Source organism: Indicator indicator, chromosome Z (genome assembly GCF_027791375.1).
Source record: "Indicator indicator isolate 239-I01 chromosome Z, UM_Iind_1.1, whole genome shotgun sequence".
In the NCBI taxonomy this organism is placed as follows: domain Eukaryota; kingdom Metazoa; phylum Chordata; class Aves; order Piciformes; family Indicatoridae; genus Indicator; species Indicator indicator.
In genome coordinates, this window is record NC_072053.1 from 70545830 (window position 1) to 70567294 (window position 21465).

Consider the following 21465-nt stretch of genomic DNA (forward strand, 5'->3'; position numbering starts at 1 on the left):
TGTAACATTAGATTTTCTTCCTAGCATTTCTTCATACTTTAAAACTAGTGGATGGACAGCTGGGCCGGGTTCTGGATGACCTTATCCAGACCACGGTTTTCTCAAGAAAAGTTCAATCAGATCAGCCTTGACATCCATTCTAAGATGATATTCTATGATTCTGTGATGAACAAATTTTTAAAAAGAAGTTATTTTTGAACACAAACATTCAGTTACATGCCTTGTAATTTGGTTCAGAACATCTCTGGTCTCCACCTAGCAGCATGTGGGACAGTATCATTGCCCAACAGCTCCATGGGATGAGAAAACCACTGAAGTGGAAAAGGACCTCTGAAAATTCTATAAACTAACTCCTCTGGCTCAAGCAAGGTCACCTACAGTAGGCTACCCAGGACCATGACCAGTCAGGTTTCGAGACCCTCTCAGGATGAGACTACAGTCCTTTGTGAAATTTGCACCAGTGCTTGATCACCCTAATGGGAACAAAAATTTTTTTTTCCTGTTTAAATGGCATTCCCTCTGTATTTGGCTGCGTGCCTACTGCTACTTGTTCTATCACTGGGCAACAAAGATGAACTGGCTCCCTCTTCCCTCCATTCAGATTATTGGTACACAGCAATAAGACTCCTTAAGTCCTCTCTTCTCCAAGTTCTCTCACCGCTCCTCTTGCAAGAGATTATGAAGCTCCAGGCCATTCATCATGTTCGGCCCTCCACGGCAATCATTCCAACTTCTGCGCTGAGGAGTCCAGACCTGCAAGCTAGCGGTGCCTCTCAGCAGGGCCAGGCTCCAAGCGGCCTCTCACTACCCCCTGTCCATGCTCTATTAGCCGCTGTCGCCACTACTCCAGCGCGTGAAGCACGCGTGGGGCAGGAGTGCCTGACGAACCGAACCCACCCTCCCCACGCTGAGGAGGTCTGGGCAAGGCAGCGCAGGGTAGCCCCGGCCCGCCGGCCCCTCAGAGCCGGCACCTGCATGGCGGCCTGACCCCTGATGCACACATCGCTCGCGCCAACACCACCAACATCTTGCCCCCACGAGGCGCTGGGGTCTCCCGCCCCACCGGCCCTCACCGTGTAGCCCCGCTCCAGCTCGCTCTCCTCGTAGCGGAAGGAGGGGATGTACACCTCCATGGCGGGGCGCGCCCGCCAGGGCCGCGCCGGGGACGCCGATTCCCTCTCAGGGCCGCGGCCTCCCGGCGACCGACGCCGCCGCAGCCATCCGCACGCAGCACGTGATGCCGCGCACGTGACGTCGGGCGGAGCGGGGCGGGGCGGGGCAGGGCTGGGCTAGGCGCGCGGCCCAGCCGCTGCTTTTAGGGACATGCTCTACGCCGCGCGTCCGCGGCAGCGTGGGTGTTGAGGGGCTGGTACTTTACCTTGGCCAAAAGCCGCCAGGAAGGGGGCAGGCTGGAAACGCGCTGTAAATGTGTGTGAGGAAACGGTGGCTACGGGGTGAAAGGACGAGGCGACTGGCGCCCCTCCCGGTGGCAGGTCCTTTCGGGGTTGCCCGCCGGTCAGCAGAGCCCCTGTGCCCAGTCACGGAAACTCTGGAGATTGGGGTGTGAGAGAGGAAGAGCGCAGGGTTCCCTGAAAACGCAGTATTTTTCAGAAATAAATTTACAGAGCACCTGTTATAATGTGCCAGGGCAGGAGCGTGCTTCGGAGCCCAGAAAAACGGGGAATAAAACTCTTAACTTTCAAAGAAGTGAACGCACAGCACCAACCACTTCCTGCTTTGTCAACACCCGATAGCTGTACAAATACAGTATCTGTCATAAAGCCTGTTGTGAACTGACACATGAAATTAAGGAAAACCAAAAAGTTCGCGCATAGGGGAAATTTTCTGTATTGTGGCCATTCCTGAGAAGCTGCATCTTGCCTCTTTAGCTATCAGACCAAACCATTTCAGAGAAGCACAGATCATTGCTACTCGTTGGGGAAATTCAATAAAGCTTCAATACTCCACAAAATAAGCAGCTGTGTTGATGACTTTAATGGAGACAGAAACATAAGACAGAATGATACATATTATCTAGCTGGCAGTGCTGCTGCGCAGATTGGCTAACCCCAAGTTTCAAACCATTTCCAAGCGGTGTGAAATGACAACAAACTGCAGTTGTATTAGATGGTGATACCTTAAAACTCCCCCTGTAAGGTTCTACGAATGCTAGAAAAGCTCAAAGGCTAAATACTTAAGACATGAAACTTCACCATCTCTCATCTTTCAAAGAACAGCTACCATTATAAATTTATGTGTATGCAGGGCCTGATTTTGCATAAGCAGTGTAAACTAAAAAATGGACAGAAATTATTACTTTAATATCTGTGGTTATGCTTTCTTAGTGCTTCCAAAATCAGCTTTTTTTGAAACATCCTTTGGAAAGTGATTTGCTTCGTTTTAGACACCAGGGTAAAAAAGCATTACAAGCTCTTTCCCCTCTCCATTTCTCTTTACTACCAGCTAATTATATTTTGCTCTAAGCAAAGACCTGTGATGTGAAGAATTCAATACAAAATAGATGGCTTTTCACTAAACCCAAGATGACTAAACAAATTAACTCCCCTTTGTTAAAGGAAAGTAACAACCACACATAATAAATAATTACCTGAAATAAAAGCAAGACAGTCCTTGAGCATTCATCTCTTTTCCTGTGCCAGTGTCCTCAACTGCTGTTGCCAAGGAAGGGCATTCCCAGTGCTGGTCTGTGGTAATGGTGGTAAGAAAAAACAGGTTTCCAGTCCCCACTTGCTCTTCCTGTGGGAACCATTCAGTGATGACTGAAGGGAGTGAGTAAGGAATCCTGTGTTCCCCAAAGCATGCTCTGATAAATACATTATAATCATATCCCAAGGAAAAGTAAGGCATATAGTAATAGTCTAATCAGTCTGCTAAATGTGGGCATGTTCAAGAGTAATTATCACACTGTTGTTATTGTTATCTTCTGGTGAAAAATCCAGTCTTTAAATTTTCTGTTTCTGTTCTTTCACTAATGCAAAATGGATGGACAGTTCTATTAACTCCGTTTGTGCCATAAGGCATTTATACTGATGAGAAACCAGTATAAGAGTTGCAATCTAATAACCAATTATTTCAAAAAGCCACTTTTCTCCCTGATAACATGTAACTTATTAACAAAGAAAAGTTTAAGACATTAATCTGGTTTCAAATTCAATAGTACATAATGAACTTCTGGCTGTGCAGCAGCCAAGAGGAACAAGGAAGATTACATGGTGAACTGAATTCAAATACATCAATACTTTTTGGAATGTTAAATACTTAATTTGCACAATATATCATCATTAGTTGACTATCCTTTAAAATTACATCTAAAGAAAAAAAGAGGATTTCTCCGCATGGCTGACTGGCCAAGGATTGTCTTTCTGTCGCAGAGAAACAAAAATTTAAGAAGCATTAATTCATAAAATACTATCAATGTGTGTTGGAAACGATGCAGGATTCTTGTTTTTGAAAGCAAATTGCACAAATGATACGATTCCCACAAAAAACAAAGCAAGGAGAATACATTTTAAACGTAGCTCGACTTGCACCAGTGTATTAAAATCATTTTAGTAAACGTAAAACTGTAAAAGGGGTGAGCACCACTGGTAACAATTACATAGGGTGCTTTCAAGTTAATCTGTTGAGAAGGCCCCAAAAAAGTCCTGTAGGAACTCTAGGTGTTGGTCTTCAGTACTGTTTTTTTGCCAAAGTCATCAGCATCCTGGGTTACTTGATGCAGAATGCAACATAAATGAATAAATATACTCCAGTTTTAAGTTTTACCTATCATTATACTCTAGCTTAACCTTCCATGATTGTGGAAGCTATGAATCATCACCGGTCCAATCAGAGAGAACACCAAATTGAATAAGAATGTGGCATTTTCACAATCAAATTTTCAAACTACCTAAAAATGAAAAAGAAAAAAAAAAGGCAAACCACCTCCCCTACAAACACCCCCCCTCAAAAAACCCACAAAAATAACCTAAAAAACCTACCACCAAATAAAAACCCTTCCCTTTGCCATTTGTTTCTCTTTTCCAAAGATTGTTTTCTCTAAACTACAGACACATATGCATGTTTTATCTCAAATCTTTTGTTGCCCTTCCATTTTCATTATTTTACTTCACTTTTTATAGCAATAAGCTGCTAGAAGAATTCTGCCTAAGCTGCCTTGCATAGTCTTCTGAGATACTCTTTATGACAGAAACCAGATTTGTATTATTTTATGTCCCTTTCCTGTATTAGTAATTTCCTTACTGATTTGGAAAAAAAAAGTAGTTGTTAGCAATAAAGTCAAAAGATGTCTTATAAATTAGCAGGCTCAGCCTCCATACAACTATGGAATTTTTAAAAAAGGAATCCCCTTAGCACGTAACAAGTAGTATTTTTATCAACTTGAAATTTCAGATCCTTATGGTTTTAATATTGAACTTTCTTTCTCACATGGACTCATTCTTTGCTTGAGACTGAAATTACTACACAGCCTGTTCTATCCTAAAATGGAAACCCAGGAAAATTTAAAATTTTCAGGTGTTGGGGTTTTTTGTTGTTGGGTTGTTTGTGGGGTTTTCTTTTCCTCAAGATAATAATTTCACTGTACACAAAATTTTAGTGGATGTTGAGTGTTCACTTAAATGCACAGTATATACTACCCAGCAGTTCATCTATACTAGAATTTGAAAGAAACTGACATATTTAGGGCATGAACTCAAGAGATGCCTGAAGAGAAAATCCCCTATGAGACCTTCTGAAGAAGTACTTGGGAGTGGTAAAAGAAAGAATAATTGCTAGGGAAGCAGAATATTCCAGTTTAAAAGGGACAGTGACTAAAGAACCAGAGACTTATTGTAGATTGAATGGCAGTGTAAGAAAAAAGTAACAATGCCTTCAGTTTGAAGCACATCACATCATATATTTTTAATTCAGAAAGCACCATGGACATGATAGATACAAGAATGAGGAGGACTTAAAATTGTTGTAGACATCTACAGAGTTTATTTTAGCCTAAAAAGTAAAGTAAACTTTAGTAGCACCTTGTCCTCTATACAATATTCCAAATGTAGTTCATCCTTTTGCAAACATTCACTTTGTTCATGCTAATGATTATTCAGTGGTACACTGGCTTGGAGTTTCAGGAAAACAACACTTAAATTTAGTACAACATGCTATAGTGAGCTCCACAGAGAAAAAAAGTTCATCAGCACCTCCATTCACCTAGCTTAAGAGGTATCTGCCAAAACATACTTTAATCATACTAGGAAAGACAGTGCGAAAACCTTCAATCTTCACAATGTGGGGAAATATACACAAAATAAATTATCAGATTCTTGAAACAAGAAGTTCCTTTTCTTCCCAAATGTGACAGCTGATCTGGGTATTCTGTTTAAATTAACCCTTGTGATGCAGAAAAGACTAAGGCTATTTTGTATTAGCAATGACACTTAATACCAGAAATACTATTAGTCTTTTATTCTCCAACAGGCTTCTAGCTTTAAGGAACAAAAGCCTGCACAACTCATTCCCACTTGCAATTGTCTAGTATAAACAAAGTAAGTCACAATACACATGCTAGGAGACTAATGTGAAAAGTATTTCTCATTCTCTTATCACAAAGAGAAGAAATCCGATACATAACGCAACTGAATTCTAATCCTGATAAAACAAAAAAAAAAGAAGATGAAGGGCTAAGAAAAGTTGGATGAAGCACTTAAAAGAAATAACATCATGAAAGCATATTTTCCCCTATTTTGCCAATGTCTAAATTGCATCTTCCATTCTGGAAGTGCCCACTTTCACTGGAACAACCAAATGTTAGGTTTAACATTGAGCTGTTGGTCAATTTCCATTAGTACTGAGTAAACCAAAGTCAAACTAGACTGTTGCACCTAGATCAGTTTCTACATTAGAAACCTATAGCACACTTTTCAAAAATCACTTAGAAACCAAATGACTTAACAAACAGTGATGCAACATATTACAAGATTCAGGTTTTAGCATTTTGCCTTTGAAAAAGGTGCTTGATAACTGTTGAGTTTTTTAAAGTAACATTTTCTCTACTACTTTCCTTAAAAATTCCTAGAAGTCAACAGAACTTTGTACAGAAACAAGAGCCACCAATTTGGTAAGTTTATATGAATTTTGTTGCATAATTCAGAGTGTACTATTGTCCAGCAGAATTCAGGTTTCCATTCTGTTTAGAAACCGAACTGGGTGTTTATATTTGTTCACAAACAATACAAATTCATGGGCTTATCCTGTAGTCTTGTAATTAGCCAAAAGTTCCTCTTTAATTTTATACAATTAATATTTATCTCCCACTTAATGCTAAAACATGAGGATTTTTTTTTTTCACTGTGAGGATGATGGAACACTGGAACAGGCTGCCCAGGGGGGTTGTGGAGTCTCCCTCTTTGGAGATGTTCAACACCTGCCTGGATGCGATCCTGTGTGATCTGCTGTAGGTGATCTTGCTGTGGCATGGGGGTTATACTAGATGATCTTTTGAGGTCCCTTCCAGCCCCTAACAGTCTGTGATTCTGTGAAAACCTCTCGTTAATATTAATATATGCCTTTGACAAGCTTAGTATGTTATTTAAATGATGGCGTAACATGTCCCATGTTGAACACTGCATTTCAGAAAAATGTTTAGCTTCCATGATTTCTTAACAGAAGATGTAACTGGTTTCTGTAAATATATTTTCTACTCCAAAAAATGCAGGTAGAATGCTTACAGCTACCTTGCACTCAGCTGAATTAATTTGTTTTCTTCCTCCCCTATCCTTGCACAATTATTGCAAGGGTTTTTTTCCTTTTTGTATCCTGAGACTGCTGAAGACAACTGATGATATTTATCAGTCCAGCAGTACATCATGTGATCATGCAAGGTGGTCCTAAGCTTTCACAATCTTCGTAAAACAGTTTGAAGAGATTTCAGATTTCTCTGTTGCCCAAGCAACAGAATTAACACGTGAGAATTAACACATTTATCAAGGCAGTGGTAACTTCGGGTGACAAGAATACACTTAACAGATTAAGAATTAAAAATCAGAACAGTTTACCATAAATACTTGTTTGTGGATTTTCAATACTGTCTCCAGCATTCTTTACTAAACGTTGCTTCTGCCTTTGATATAATTTCACTTTGTTCTAAAACCTACTTCTAAGGACACCAGTAAATATCTACAGACACAAAACCAGAGTGTTTGATGTTTCACAAGTGCATCCCCTTTATTATTGTAATCACAAAAACATGATTTTGTACAGGAATGTTGAAGTGAACATTAATCAGTGATTAAATTTGTTTCATAAAGATCAGGTAAACATACTACAGAACACTGTATTGTAGAGAACAAAAATATCAGCTTTCTGGCCTTGCAGTGCACATTTTAGTGCAAGTATTAAGACACAACAGTGTTCAATTCAGCAATGTATTGCAGAACATCGTGCCACAGTCCACTTCATAGAGGGTCAGGACATGCAGCTTGTTAATAAAATGCTGTCATATATAAAAAAGCCACATGTTAATTCATAAAATATATAGTGGTTTATTTGGATGATTTGAAGTGATTTCACTGTGGAATTTAGTTTTATCCAGGACAAACATCCAGAGTGTCTTGTCGTTTGGAATATTCTTCTTTTAGGCAATGGCTTTGGCTTCAGGTAGGAATGCCTCCCAATATTTTATTAGCTTAAAGAGAAGGAAAAAACACTCATTAAGTACTCAATGTTGGAAAAGGAAATAGATGTATTGTCCTCCTCTTGGGGTAATCTGGTGTCCAATGAACAAAGGATATAACTGCTTCATATTATCCATTCGCATTATTACAATATGTGAAAAAACATACAGTAAATACAGAACTTCACTCATAGCAACAGAGTTGTTACCATACATTGAATGCAATGCTATAGAATACAGTTATATAGAATTTGTTTGCAAGCTCAGTTTGCTATTCTTACCTCTAAGAATACCACTTTTATTTGTTTTGTTTTAATGAAGGAAAGCCAGAAGGTTATATCCCTGAAATTAATCAGGGAAAGACTCCAGACATTCTTTTGGGAACAAGGTCTGTTTCTGAATCACTGGAAACTGTTTTACTGCTTTACAACATTCAGTAATATTTAGTACTTTGTAAGGAGAGCAATTAACATTTAAGTATTCAAATCTCTTCAGTAATTCTAAGTACATATTTGTTACAATTTATTCCAATCTGTAAGTGAAAGTATTACTTCAGTCTCAGAAGACGACAAGACCATCCATTCCCCTACATCCCTAACGGAGCTTCTTCCTTTCTTCCCTGAATTAGAGCTGTGCAAGGGAACATAGCAATAGAAGGGAAACTGCAATCACTATGTACAGTACATAAAGTACAGATGAGAAGTAGCTCCTTAAGTTTTAGAAACTGCCACACTTAAAACCTGGAGGGTTTTTTTTAACCAAACCCAGTAAGGAACACATTGAATATTAACTTGTACAAAACTAAAAATTTATCTTACCTGCTGCTGTGTTTGCACTAACGACTCTAAGTACTCGATAATAACAGTTTTAAAGTCTTTCACACGTTCCTTCTGTTAATAGATAAATTATGGCATATTAACCTCTTAACCAATTCTACTTGGAATGTCAGTATTATATAAAGTAAAATTGTCGTTTACTTGGACAAAATTATACATGCCTCAAATCTTCCAACTTCCTTGCGAATGGTTTTGGAGATCTGTTCAAAATCTTTTTCCCCTTGCTGAACTTTTGTTTCCCACTGGCAAAGGAAAGACATTCAGAGATAAGACTTTGCATTGTCCATTTGTTCTATTGCAATCATAATTTCAGTGTACTAGTAATAGTTGCTTGAAAGCTGAAAAGGATCTATTTGGTTTTTTTTGTCAAACTTAAAGAAAAGTCTTAATTTCAAAGTAACAATCTGTATAATAGAATGTAATCAGATCAGTTAAGACAATGGTAACTCTAAGGTAATGCTACCTGTAGATAAAACGTAAGCACATTTTCATATTGCTATCAAGGAACACATAACAGTTAGAAGAGATTCTGATTCTTTAGAAAAGAAAAAGGTTCTCTACACCTTTACTTACTATTTCATTTACAACTACCACTATAAAAGGAATCTAAACCTGTAAGGTTTCTGTGACAACCTGTCCAATCAAAAGTAGAAGAGTCCCGGAAGTTATCTTCCTGTACTTGTCTAATCCCAGAAGAGATTGGTTAAATCTTCACCTCTGCCTATGGTCAAGTATATTATTATCTCTAACACATTTCTGCTGCAGATGACAAGCTGCTGAGAATATGTTGATTCGCTCTGCAGTCAGAAAGCATGATGCTTAGGCAAGCCAAAGTGCGTGCTTTCTTGTTCAGTGGGAGCTGTCTTCATAGAAAGTAGCAGTGGAAAAGTTATCACAGGTAAGATGATGACAAAAGGAAAATTCAGAGCAAGTCATGTGGCTGTGGGATTTTGAAATATTGAGACTGTAGCATTCATACAATACACCAGGTTTTGGGTTACGTTTCTCCTTACTTTACATCCAGTTACACAGTAAGAGATCATCATCACCTACACTACCTTAATAACTGCTTTTACAAACTTTTTTAGTGTCAAATTTATGTCAGCTAACTAGATATGCTGTGAAAAAAGCTATCAGCCTCACACTTCAGATATTTAGTAAGCCAGCCTGAAGAGTTATCTAATAACTGAAACAATACAAAATTCAGCTAAGGAAAAGGTACCTTCCCATCACAGTGACTAGAGATGCCCAAGACTTCAGTGGAGTCTCTAAAGGCCTAATGGGTCTAATATTCCAGTTTCATCACACCTATTATCACTGGATAACAGTCTGCCACCTTTCAGTTTCTGCTGAAGAGAGATTTCTCCTTACCCAGTAAGGTATTTCTAGTACTGTTCTTTGGCCTTTTATCTACAGAAAATAACTGAGTCAGGAATGACTGTCAAGCTGAGTAGGCTTCCACTTTGCAGTTTCTATGCCAGAAGGTTTACCATTAACAAAACTGAGCAATTCTACACATATTTCAAGGGCAGCAGTAACTTTCCATCAGCACATTCAAATTGTGAGTTTACTAACAAGCTTCTCTAATCATCCAATAAAGTAGAAAAATTATATCCATCAAGAACAACATTAATTCTTTTAATACTGGGTCTGAGAATGGATCAGAGTATTTCCTACTACTTCTAATACTCAAGAAGCATTTTGGGCAAGGAGATCCAGCTCACTTATATTGTGGATCGATGGCTGACATCAGGAGAGTTAACCAGCAAGAATGTGGTCACGTAAGAGTAACACTAAGTTTTCACAGTAAACAAAGGCCTTTTTCAATAAAGAAAAAGACAAGCTAATGAGTAATTTCAACACTGTATGCAAAATATATTAAAGGACAGATAGAACACAGCAGCATGTGGTTAGTGACCAATGAGGAAGCCAAACAAAGTAACTGCATAAGAGAGCTTGAAATCTGCAATGATGTTCTCCTATTATTTAATGGGAGAATACTAGTGCGTAATTTGAATGCATTAACGTTAAATAATTAAGTTGTCCTACCTCTTCAATTTCCTTAGTGAAGCATGACAGAAAAAGTGTATAAATTATGACACTTCAACATGTTAGACTTATTTTCACTGAAATTACACCATATATACATACATATATATATATGGGTAGATAAGCTGTGTAACTACGCAAAACATAGGAACAGTTTTCCATTAATCTTCTTAGCTAGATTATGGCTTCACAAGCCAAGACATGCTCCTCTGCCTACCCAAGCAATCTGCTAACAGTTAAAAGTATTATTTATCTTGTCCTTGTTCCCCTCCACCCATCTCCCAGACTCTGTAGAGACAGTATTAACTGCCTTACAGATCCTACATTTAATATTTAAAATATCATACTTCAAAAAATTTCAGTAAATATGGAAAACAGCAAATGAGTGATTTGTAAATAAAAATGGTATAAAAGTAGTGCATTATTGCAGAATGAATGAGCTAACACAGAAATTCTGACCTCCAAAATAATGTTTGATAACATTACCTCTTTTATCTCATCTTTAGCTTGCTGCAGTTTATCAGGTTTGTTGGCAAGTTGGAGCTTTGCTTCAGCTTCACGTTTTTTTTGTAAAGTGACTTGAGCATCTTGCCACTTCTGCCAGCATTTCATTCGATGATCAAACACACCCTTTAAGTACAGACAAATTTATTAAGCAACTGGAATTGTTAGGACAATCTAAATTCTTAGCGGGAAGAGGTAATTCTGGGTAAAACTGGAACAAGTATATTCCAAGAAACTTCACTGTATTTACCACATCTTCTTGCCTTTCATTCAACAGCATGCTTGCACAGGTCTATCTTCTATAAATAACAGAGTGATCAAGAAGCCTTTTTCAGTGCAGATAGTGTAACGCCCAAAACTGTTTTATGCACCTCATTCCATCAAGCCACTACCAAAACAACTACTACAAATTGTTCTCTCATCCAAATACTTCCCTGAATGCAGATTCTGGCACACTTTTTGTGTACACAGATTATACAGCAATTCAGCAATACATTTTTATTAGTCATGGACAAAGGTAGAAGTAGTATGCATATTGAAAAAAAAAAAAAGAAAAAAACCAAAAGAACAATATATACTCCCAACCGTCAAATTAAAAGATACTTCTGGATAAAAAAGTTTGCAGACAACCTCCCATATCAAAGACTCATTATGCTCTGCAGCACGAATTACACAAAAACTGAGTATTTTCTTTAATGATATCTAGATCCACAAGTTCTGTTTCTTACTTGAAGAAAGTATTTGATAGCTGTCAAATACAGCCAAATTACGTTCTTGAAAATTTATAAGCATGCTGATCTTTACAAAAACAGAACAGGAGTTAACTCTTAGTGGAGAAGAGGATTCCATATCCCCTCATCAGCAAGCCCCCCAGCCTTTCTGTAATAACTTACAGGGTCAATGGGAACAGGAAGCTAACCGACGAAACAAACCATACAAATGGAGCAAGCGTGCTCCTTTAAGAAGTGCACCACCTACAGTGCCCTTGCAGAACAGGTATGAGGCTCTGCAGGAGGAACTGGTTGTGAGCAAAAAGGAGGGCTCAAAAGGCCAAAAGTGCCACAAAGGCCGACTTGCCTCAGGCCAGCCATAATAGTTGACCCTGAAAAGAAAAATTGAAGGGTCACTATTGTAGGTGACTCCCTGCTGAGGGGAGCAGAGGGCCTGATATGCAGACCAAACCCACTTCATAGAGAGGTCTGCTGTCTCCCTGGTGCCTGGGTAAAGGGTGTCATAGGTAAACTTCCCACCCTTGTGAGTCCTTCAGATTATTATCCACTTCTGTTTTTTCAGGTGGGTAGTGATGATGCAGCAGTGAGAGGCTCACAATCAAGTAAGAGAGACTTCAAGACCTTGGGGCAACTGCTAAAGGGATCAGGAGTTCAAATTCTGTTCTCCATCCCTCTGAATTCGGTGATGGACAAGGGAACATTCAGGAAGAACCAACAGGTCAATTTGTGGCTTCAAGACTGGTATTTTGAAGCAGACGAAGGAGATGAGACCCTCCACAGGCAAATAGAAGTGGTTTTGCATTCACAAGCCCTGGTCCTGAGGGGGGCATTTCAACCACCCTAACATCTACTGGATAGACAACACATCTAGGCACCAGCAACCCAGAATGTTCCTGGAATGCAGAGGTGACAGCTTCCTTCTCCGTATGGTGGAGAAACCAACAAGAAAAGGTGTTATGCCTGACCTTGTTCTCACCAATAGGGAAGCGCTGGTGACCAATATGAGGCTCAGGGACAGCCTTGGCTGCAGCGACCATGAAGCAACAGAATTTAAGATCCTCATGGCAACTAAGAGGATGTATCCCAAGCTTACAGCCCTGGGCTTTAGGCATGCAGACTTTGATCGCTTCAGGGATCTGCTGGCCAAAGTGTTGTGGGACAAAGCCCTAGAGGGAAGAGGGGCCCAGGACAGCTGGTCAGTAAGCATCACCTTCTCTGTGCCCAGGAGCAAAGTATACCCACAAAGAAGAAAGCAGGAAAGAATGCTAGGAGGCCTGCCTGGATGGGCAAGGAGTTCCTAGACATGCTGTCACATAAAAAGAAACTCTAAAAGGAGTAGAAGAAAGGACAGTTAGAATGGAGGCATACAGGGAAGCTGCCCGAGCAGCAAGAGACCTGGTTAGAAAAGCTACAGCTCAGTTAGAATTAAATCTAGCCAGGGAGATCAAGGGGAACAGTAAACATTTCTGCAGGTATATTAATGGTAAAAAGAAGACTAGGGAAGGTGTGGGCCCCCTCAGAAAGGAAACAGGTGAACTGGCAACAAGTGACATGGAAAGGCTGAGGTTCTCAATGACTTCTTTACCTCAGTCTCCACTGGCAAGGGCTCCAGCCACACTCCCGGGATCACAGAAGATGACAGGGACTGGAAGAAGGAACTGCCCATTGTGAGTGAAGATCAGGTTCGTGATCACCTGATGAACCTGAAAGTGTTCAAGTCCATGGGACCTGATGAGATACACTTATGGGTGCTGAGGGAACTGGCAGATGAGGTCACTAAATGGCTCTCTATTACATTCCAAAAGTCACTGCAGTCTGGTGAAGTCTCCACTGACTGGAAAAGGGGAAACAACTCCCATTTTTAAGAAGGATGACCCAGGGAACTATAAGCCAGTCAGTCTCACCTCTGTGCCTGGTAAGATCACAGAGCAGATCTTCCTGGAGGCACTGCTGAGGCAGAAGAATACAATCAGCATGGCTTCACCAAGAGCAAATCCTGCCGGACAAACCTGGTGGCCTTCAATGACAAGGTCACAACATTAATAGATGAAGGTTGAGCAACTGATGTCATTTACCTGGACCTGAGCAAAGCCTTCAACACTGTCCCACACAACATCCTGGTCTCTAAGCTGGTAAAGTATGAGTTTGATGGATGGACAACTAAGTGGATCAAAAATTAGCTTGATGGCTGCACCCAAAGAGTGACTGTCAATGGGTCCACATCCAGGTGGAGGCCAGTGACAAGTGGAGTGCCTCAGGGATCAGTATTGCAACCAGTCTAGTTCAACATCTCTGCTGGTGACATGCAGAGTGGCATTGAGTGCACCCTCAGCAAGTTTGCTGATGACACCAAGCTGTGTGGTGCAGCAGACACCACAGACTTCCCTCCAGCAGACTGGAGGGAAGGGATCCATCCAGAGGGACCTGGACAGGCTGGAGAGGTGGGCACAAGCCAGCCTCATGAAGTTCAACAAGACCAAATCAAGGTCTTCTATCTGGGTCGGGGCAGTGACTGGCTTGAGAGCAGCCACGAAGAAGAGGACTTGGAGGTGCTGGTGGATGAGAAGCTCAACATGAGCCACCAGTATGCATTTGCAGCCCAGAAAGCCAATCACATCCTGGGCTGCATTAAGAGAAGCATAGCCAGCAGGCTGAGGGAGGTGATTCTCCCCCTCTACTCTGCTCTGATGAGACCCCACCTGAGTACTGCATCCAGTTCTGGAGTCCCTATTACACGAAGGATCTGGAGGTGCTGGAATGTGACCAGAGAAGGCCCACGTGGATGATCAGAGGGCTGGAGCACCTCTCCTATGAGGACAGACTGAAAGAGTTGGGACTGTTCGGTCTGGAGAAGAGAAGGCTCTGATGAGACCTTATTGTTGCCTTCCAGTATCTTAAGGGGGCCTACAAGAAAGCTGGGGAGGGACTTTTTAAGGTGTCAGGACCAAGGGGAATGGAACAAAAATAGAAATGGGTAGATTCAGATTGGATGTTAGAAAGAAATTCTTCACCATGAGGGTGGTGAGACACTGGAACAGGTTGACCAGGAAGGTGGTAGAAGCCACATCCCTGGAGGTTTTTAAGGCCAGGCTGTATGTGGCTCTGAGCAACCTGATTTAGTGTGAGGTGTCCCTGCCCATGGCAGGGGGATTGGAACTAGATGATCCTTGAGGTCCCTTCCAACCCTAACAATTCTATGATTCTGATATAAAAATGCGTAACATTAAAGAAACAGGTACAGCATGCTTAAACACAGTAGTGAATGGTGTCATCAAATACTGTGCACAATTAGTACTGCTCAGGTAATGTTCAGCATGTACATTATTTATCCATTCCCACTTTTGATCACAACTATTTTTATCATTCGAGTAACTGATCATTTACCTCAGCAAGAGCTTCAGGCAAAAATGTAGTCTTACCTGTGCTACCACATGCAAATGCAGACATTAATTTACTCTAAATCTACAAGTTGAGGAACGAGATTTTAAACACAAACCCTAGGTTTTTTTCTTAGTAGTACTTACTTTTACTGCAGCAATGAGACGAATGTAATCACCAAGGAGTTCTGAGAACACGTAGAAATCGGCAAAAGCTTGCTCTTGATGCAACTGATCTATCTTCTCCTCAACCTCTGCAAGTTGAGATAAGGCTCTAGACAGAGCAGTGTGGTCCTCAGAATTACCTAACATGGCAGCACTTTTAGCAAAGGCAGCTGTGTTGGCTGAAAGCTCTGAAATACAGTGAGTAACGTTCAGTAAAATGTCGTTAAAATGTTATACTGTGCTACAGGATAGATCATGGATTGGTAACTCTGCCCTAAATCAGCCCCAAATTCACCAACTGAAAACTCAAGTTCATGATAAAATAACACAAGGGGATCACAATGAAACCACAGTTAGGAGAAAAAAATCCTGCATTAGTAAATGTTTTGCTGAGTTTTTCAGTGAAATGCTTACTCTGTCCAGCAAAACATAGCGAAAAAAATGTCACTTAAGTATTACCCAGTTCAGTGAAAATGTCACTGCACAAAACAACAGCCAAGTTACCTACAATGCAAATTTGAAACAATTTTACAGGTCTATAGCACAGATCTTCATGTATTTCAGAGGAGAAAAACGCAACAATTTCACAAAACCACCACCCTCATGAATGGAATTTCTTTCTGTTGCACTGTTTCATTGACTAAAATACCTTTAACTGTGCATACTATAATGTCTTGTCACGTTCTGATATGTCTTAGAACTAAAACCAACCCACACACCAGCATGGCTGGCATCTACGAAGGTAAAGTTTTGAGCTTGTATATTAAATACTAGGACAATTATCTCATGAAATTCCATCTAAGTCATCCTGTACAAAGTTAAGTCCTGTGAAGGACCTTTGAACAGATGTTTAATCTCAATTACATTAGGATTACAAGTGCAGGTTTGTTTGCAACTGTGCTGCTTCTGCAGAATTATCAGAACACCAGAAATGTTTGTAGAAGCAAAATGTCTTCAAGGTATTTAAAATGCAACTCTTTTTCAGATCTATGAGCAGGCATCAAAATAAACACATTATTATTCAATTATTTCTTAACATATTATTATTATATTATTTCTTAAAATACTTTTGAGACCAAGTATTTTTTACTCCAGAGAGTAATTCCTGATAGAGTTACGAGGAAACAATTTATAACATTTTCACATGCCTTTGATGTCAAAAGGTGACCCCATATTTTGACATAATACAATAGCATCAGAAGGAACATTAATGGTCTTCTGTAAGCTACAAATCAAAGCTTTGGTGTTTTGGTTTTTTAAACCATCTGATAGAAAGCAATCTTTGACAAAACAGCAGCACAGGAGATTAAAATACAAACTCGCAGGCTTTGCTTCTCTTTAGAATAGATAAACCAAAAGCTGGTACTCTGATACTGTGTTTCCAGAAGAATTCACAGTAACTTGATGATGTGTCATTATATGAACCAAACTCAGAATAGTAAATTCCTGATTAAGAGCCGGAATTCAGTTAACAGAGCAATGATAAATCAAAAGATGTTTAAATGGATTTATGCAGCCACTTTTTTGTTCAGAAGGTTATGTCTCTTATTGTAAGATCTAGAGATACATCTATGGATATTTACTGTAGTAGAATCACTGCTAGGTATAGTACCTAATCTTCGCAAGATAAAAAATAATGCCAGATCAGCATAGTTAACTGAGAATTACAGACATTCTGGATAAAATTAAGATTACAACCAGGTATATAAAAGTACTCAAGCACAAAAGGGTACTCTTAGAAGATTTTTGCATGAAAATATATTGTATAACTCAGTTAAGAGCTCTGACATACTAAGCTCATTTAATCACCATTTCCTATTCAATTCATGCACTCACATAAGGTAAAGTTACCTTTTCTGTGGCATACTAATGCTTCGACACTGGCATGAAGTTTCCTAAGTTGCTGATCTAGATTCTCGAATTGCTGTTGTTTTTCTTCAAACCACTGACAAAAGATGAAAGAATCCAGCATTACAAATTAGATTACCACCAACATTTCTGGTTTCAAAGAAGCAAACTATCCATGTACTGCCAGGGTGGTCAGCTGATACAGCTAAGAATTTAAGCCAGTAAGCAAATTAATAACCCATTTTCTACTTCTACAGCTTTAAAATGCAATTGTTGAGGCTCATTAATTCGTCTCATTATTCAAGCTGAAAAATCAGCTCTTACTGCATCCGATTCATTCATCTTGATTGTCATTTTGTTGACAGCGTCGGCAGCCTTGTTCACCATCCTCAATATTCCTGCTCCACTCAGAGCCTGGGTGTTAACCGCTCTCGGCAGCTGGAATTGAATGACAAATAAGGGCAAACAGATTGGTTAAAAGGATGGAGGTTTAACTGGGCACAGAGGGAAAAGGAAAGGATATAGTGTTTTCTTTACGCCTGTGTGTTCCAATATGGTGGAATCCAATTTCTCAGATTTACTACTTCTACATTCTCAAGAGGAAAACTTAAAAATATAGACTATTTACTTTTCTTCTACGTCTTTACATTTAAATGGAACAAACAATGCAGTTGTCCAAAGTTATTATGAACTAGCCAAAGGTTCTAACTAGCCATATATACATTTCAGAGAACAAACTTCTAGAGGAACAGAAAAGGTTTGATTTATAACAAATTGCACAAAAGAAATTCTGTAAAACATTTAATTGTAATGCAAGACTTGCACTGTGTACTGATTATAAAATGTTGATGTGTTTTTGCTTTTCAATATAGGCCAGATTGCAGAATCCACCTCATGCATAGTAAAGTAACTGTGTATTTGCTTAAGTTTTTAGAAATCCTCAAGCATAAGTTAACAAATTTTAAATTTAATTGACAATATTATTCAGGCTAGTCCTAATTTGCCATACAAGGTGGCCTCTATGTCAGGCCATTTACCCTTCATGTGATACTGTCAGCAGCATTGACAAATCCACGGTAAGTTATCTATCAATAAAACTTTTGTCAGTAGTGATGTCTCTGTGACTTATTAGTATAAATAAGATATTGACATTGGTCTAAAGACAGTGCAGCATTACAGTGAATTCAGTATGCACATACATAAAGAGGTATTATACATCTTTAACAATACTTAGATATTGTGAAATTGATTACACAGGTGACTGAAGTCCTCTATTCACACTTAGCCTAGCCAGCAGCACTGCCAGTGTTTTCATATTATCCTAGCAACATCCCTTAAACTGGACCTCTAGATACAAGTGAGCTGCTTCCAAGCCAGTTTGGTTCTTCATCTTACTTAACAATCAGTAACACTGATTATGTATTTTCACCATGCATGACAAGCTTCACTCAGAACTAGACATACAAACTCACTTGTCACTGAACAGCAAATAGTTTTTGGTCGTTACTGCTCATTAATTTTATCAGAAGCAGAGTCACACCATTACCTAAGAAGCCTGGGCTGTTCTGTCCTGTGAAGAGTACAATCTGATTTGGTTTCATACGAATTTAGGGCATTGGGTCTCAGTACAAACAGAACATATTGCTTTGTAGGTTACCATATCTAGAAATAAACAGGAGAACTTAAAAGAACTTAAATACCTCAGAACTTTCCAAGAACTGTCTTAAATCTGGGTCCTGTAACAAGGTTGGATGTTTTACTGTTCTTTGTAGATACCTATCATTAAAAAAATTGGAGTATTAGACAACAAAACAGATTTAGTGTGCCTGGAAGCATTGGAAAGTATTCTTCACCTAAAGAATGGAATACAATGCAACGCGTAACCTCTCTCATTATCTAATACGGCTTGACCATTCTTTAAAAGTCACTTCTAGAGGGTCAGATGATAGTTTAGTCTCTACAACCCTGCAAACCTTTGCCTCTCTGCTGACTCTTCAAACTGTGCTTATGTCTCTGTCAACTTCCTCCAACAAATTCTAAGGCTAAGTCCTACAGAGTTATAAATTAGGACCAATAAGCTGTTTAAAAATTCTTGAAGCCTTACTCCAGTGACTCTGCCACAAAACCTGAAATTCTGACTAAAATATACAGGCTCATGCACTCCACATACCACAATGTAACATGCCAAAGGTGTGGGCAGTGATTACAATATAGTTTGTTTAGACCAGAAAATCCTTAAGGTAGGACACACCATAATTGCATGTTCCTCAGTGGTAAATGTTACACTTTGTACTTGCAACAGCTGAGTGAAATCTGCCTCATCTAATACCAGCCAATTTGCAACAACAACAACAACAAAAAACCCAGTGGATGAGCTTGTTTACAACAGTAAACTGGGCAGGCTTCCCCACATTGTCAAATGCCCTAAGGAGTCCATTTCCCAGTATGAAGGAGTTCTCAACATCCACTGGAAGTTGTGCACTAGTGTAACTCCTTTAACAAATAAATTGAAAAGCAGCACTTAAAGCATGCACACAAACTTGTGAAATGAACTTTTTCTAACCACCTTTCTGTTGTTCCAAGTAAGCACCTAAATTTGTGTGGAAGTATCTGTTCAGTTATCTAAGAAAAATTACTCTAATTCTAGCAGTTATTCCAAGTCTTCATATCTCACACCACCACTCCTTTAGCAATAGACTTGCATAACTAGATTACGTTTCACAGCTCCACTTTAAGCGACAGAACAACTTCAGTAACTTCTAGGTGCCATTTTAACTGGCAGATGTGAAGCTCTACACCAATTTTCAGTAACAGGTTAACCAAGACAAAGGAACCTATTAGTATTTTGAGTTTCAGTGTAATTTCAAATGTTCTTCTGTTACTTATGAAACTGAAAGTTATTAGCAAGGAAATTCTGCAGAGATACTTTTCTTTAAGATTGGCTCTGGAACTCCAGAAGATCAAGAGCTTCATATATTACGTTTTATAGGTCTTTCAATATACAATCTAAAACCTTTGACTTTTATTAATTTTCTGGTTTAACTGACATTGTTACATGGTGTATTGTTCATATATGACGCAACTGCATCACAGCAATAGACCTGTTATAAAACTCGTACCAAAATTAAGGCTGCATATCTGTGTAAGTTCTACTAGTCACCTTGTAAAGGCTTTACTAGCCATTTCAACAGAAGGAAATGATGCAGTTTATCAGCAACAGTACCCTTCCACTGCAAAGCATTATTATTTGTACACCACTGCTGGGTGATGGAGAGCCGTATCTCTTATGCCAAAATTCAGCTAGTCACATCAATGTCTAAGGTGTTAGAAGTCAGTTTTATTTTCAAGTTACTGAACGTCTCTTTCACCTATCTGCCTGCCCAACAGTTGATTTTCTATGGAATACGTGCACTACTGAAGTGCATTAATTTCTTACACTCAAAATGCCTAAGTAAACTCTCCGCAAACTGCATTTTAAGGACCAAGCAGTTTGAAAAGAATTAGCTATAAGCCTGTCTATGAACAAAGTTACATTTCCTATTACTAATGGAAATCGTTCAATTTCTACACACAGAGATTTGGCAGCTGCATGCAAACTTCAGAACGCATCTAAGTACAGATGCCCCAGACCCTAATTAGAGAACCCACATAGTGTGCTACAAGCAATTCTGAGGCTAAGTGAGTTTTAATTGAATACATACATTACCTTTCTAGAGCTGCTCTTCTTTTCTCTACAAATTCAGTCGATGAAGAATCTTCCTTGCCCACTTTAACCTTGGTCATGCCTTTGGGAAAAAAAAAAAAAAAAAGCATTATACTGATTTTATTTTATCATAAGTAAGTCATTAACGTAAGTGACATGATTAGAAAGCAAATCTCACCTATGTATTTAAGATAAATTACAATGAAAAATACTACACAGGAACATAAAAAACACCAACACTGTATGGTGCACGTTTTTCTGGAAGCAGCTCTGCAAAACACACAATTTTCTGTAATACATTTATTGCATTTATGAAGACAATTTAAACAAAAATCAGCGTCTCACTGGTCATTCTTGTTCAGAAGAAGGTAAGACATAACCAAATAAAGTTGAGTCAGAAAATAAATCTCAGGTTCTAAGCCTATTAATTGGTAAGCTTATTATCAATATTTCATTCTACTATTTTTTTAAGTTGTAAACCAAAGAATTTTTTAGTTAATTAGGACAAACTAACCAGCTCTGAAAATTCTGATCTTATGAACATACTCCAAGCTGCATGGAGAGTAAGATT

General features: G+C 39.2%; 2 protein-coding genes across 2 annotated transcripts in view; both read right to left on the reverse strand.

The window, feature by feature from the left end:
- Nucleotides 1–1133, reverse strand: part of SNX24 (sorting nexin 24) — a 96297-nt gene extending 95164 nt beyond the window's left edge. The window contains exon 1 of the mRNA XM_054397718.1: nucleotides 1074–1133. Coding sequence (XP_054253693.1) covers nucleotides 1074–1133 — 60 coding nt within the window. The remainder of the gene's footprint in view (nucleotides 1–1073) is intronic.
- A 6083-nt stretch (nucleotides 1134–7216) lies between these two features.
- SNX2 (sorting nexin 2) overlaps nucleotides 7217–21465 on the reverse strand; it is a 35650-nt gene continuing 21401 nt past the window's right edge. Inside the window, exons 7-15 of the mRNA XM_054398259.1 lie at nucleotides 20898–20976; nucleotides 18892–18967; nucleotides 17516–17629; nucleotides 17195–17288; nucleotides 15326–15531; nucleotides 11053–11196; nucleotides 8679–8759; nucleotides 8500–8571; nucleotides 7217–7693 (exon numbers count right to left, since the gene is read on the reverse strand). Coding sequence (XP_054254234.1) covers nucleotides 7643–7693; nucleotides 8500–8571; nucleotides 8679–8759; nucleotides 11053–11196; nucleotides 15326–15531; nucleotides 17195–17288; nucleotides 17516–17629; nucleotides 18892–18967; nucleotides 20898–20976 — 917 coding nt within the window. The 3' untranslated portion in view covers nucleotides 7217–7642. The remainder of the gene's footprint in view (nucleotides 7694–8499; nucleotides 8572–8678; nucleotides 8760–11052; nucleotides 11197–15325; nucleotides 15532–17194; nucleotides 17289–17515; nucleotides 17630–18891; nucleotides 18968–20897; nucleotides 20977–21465) is intronic.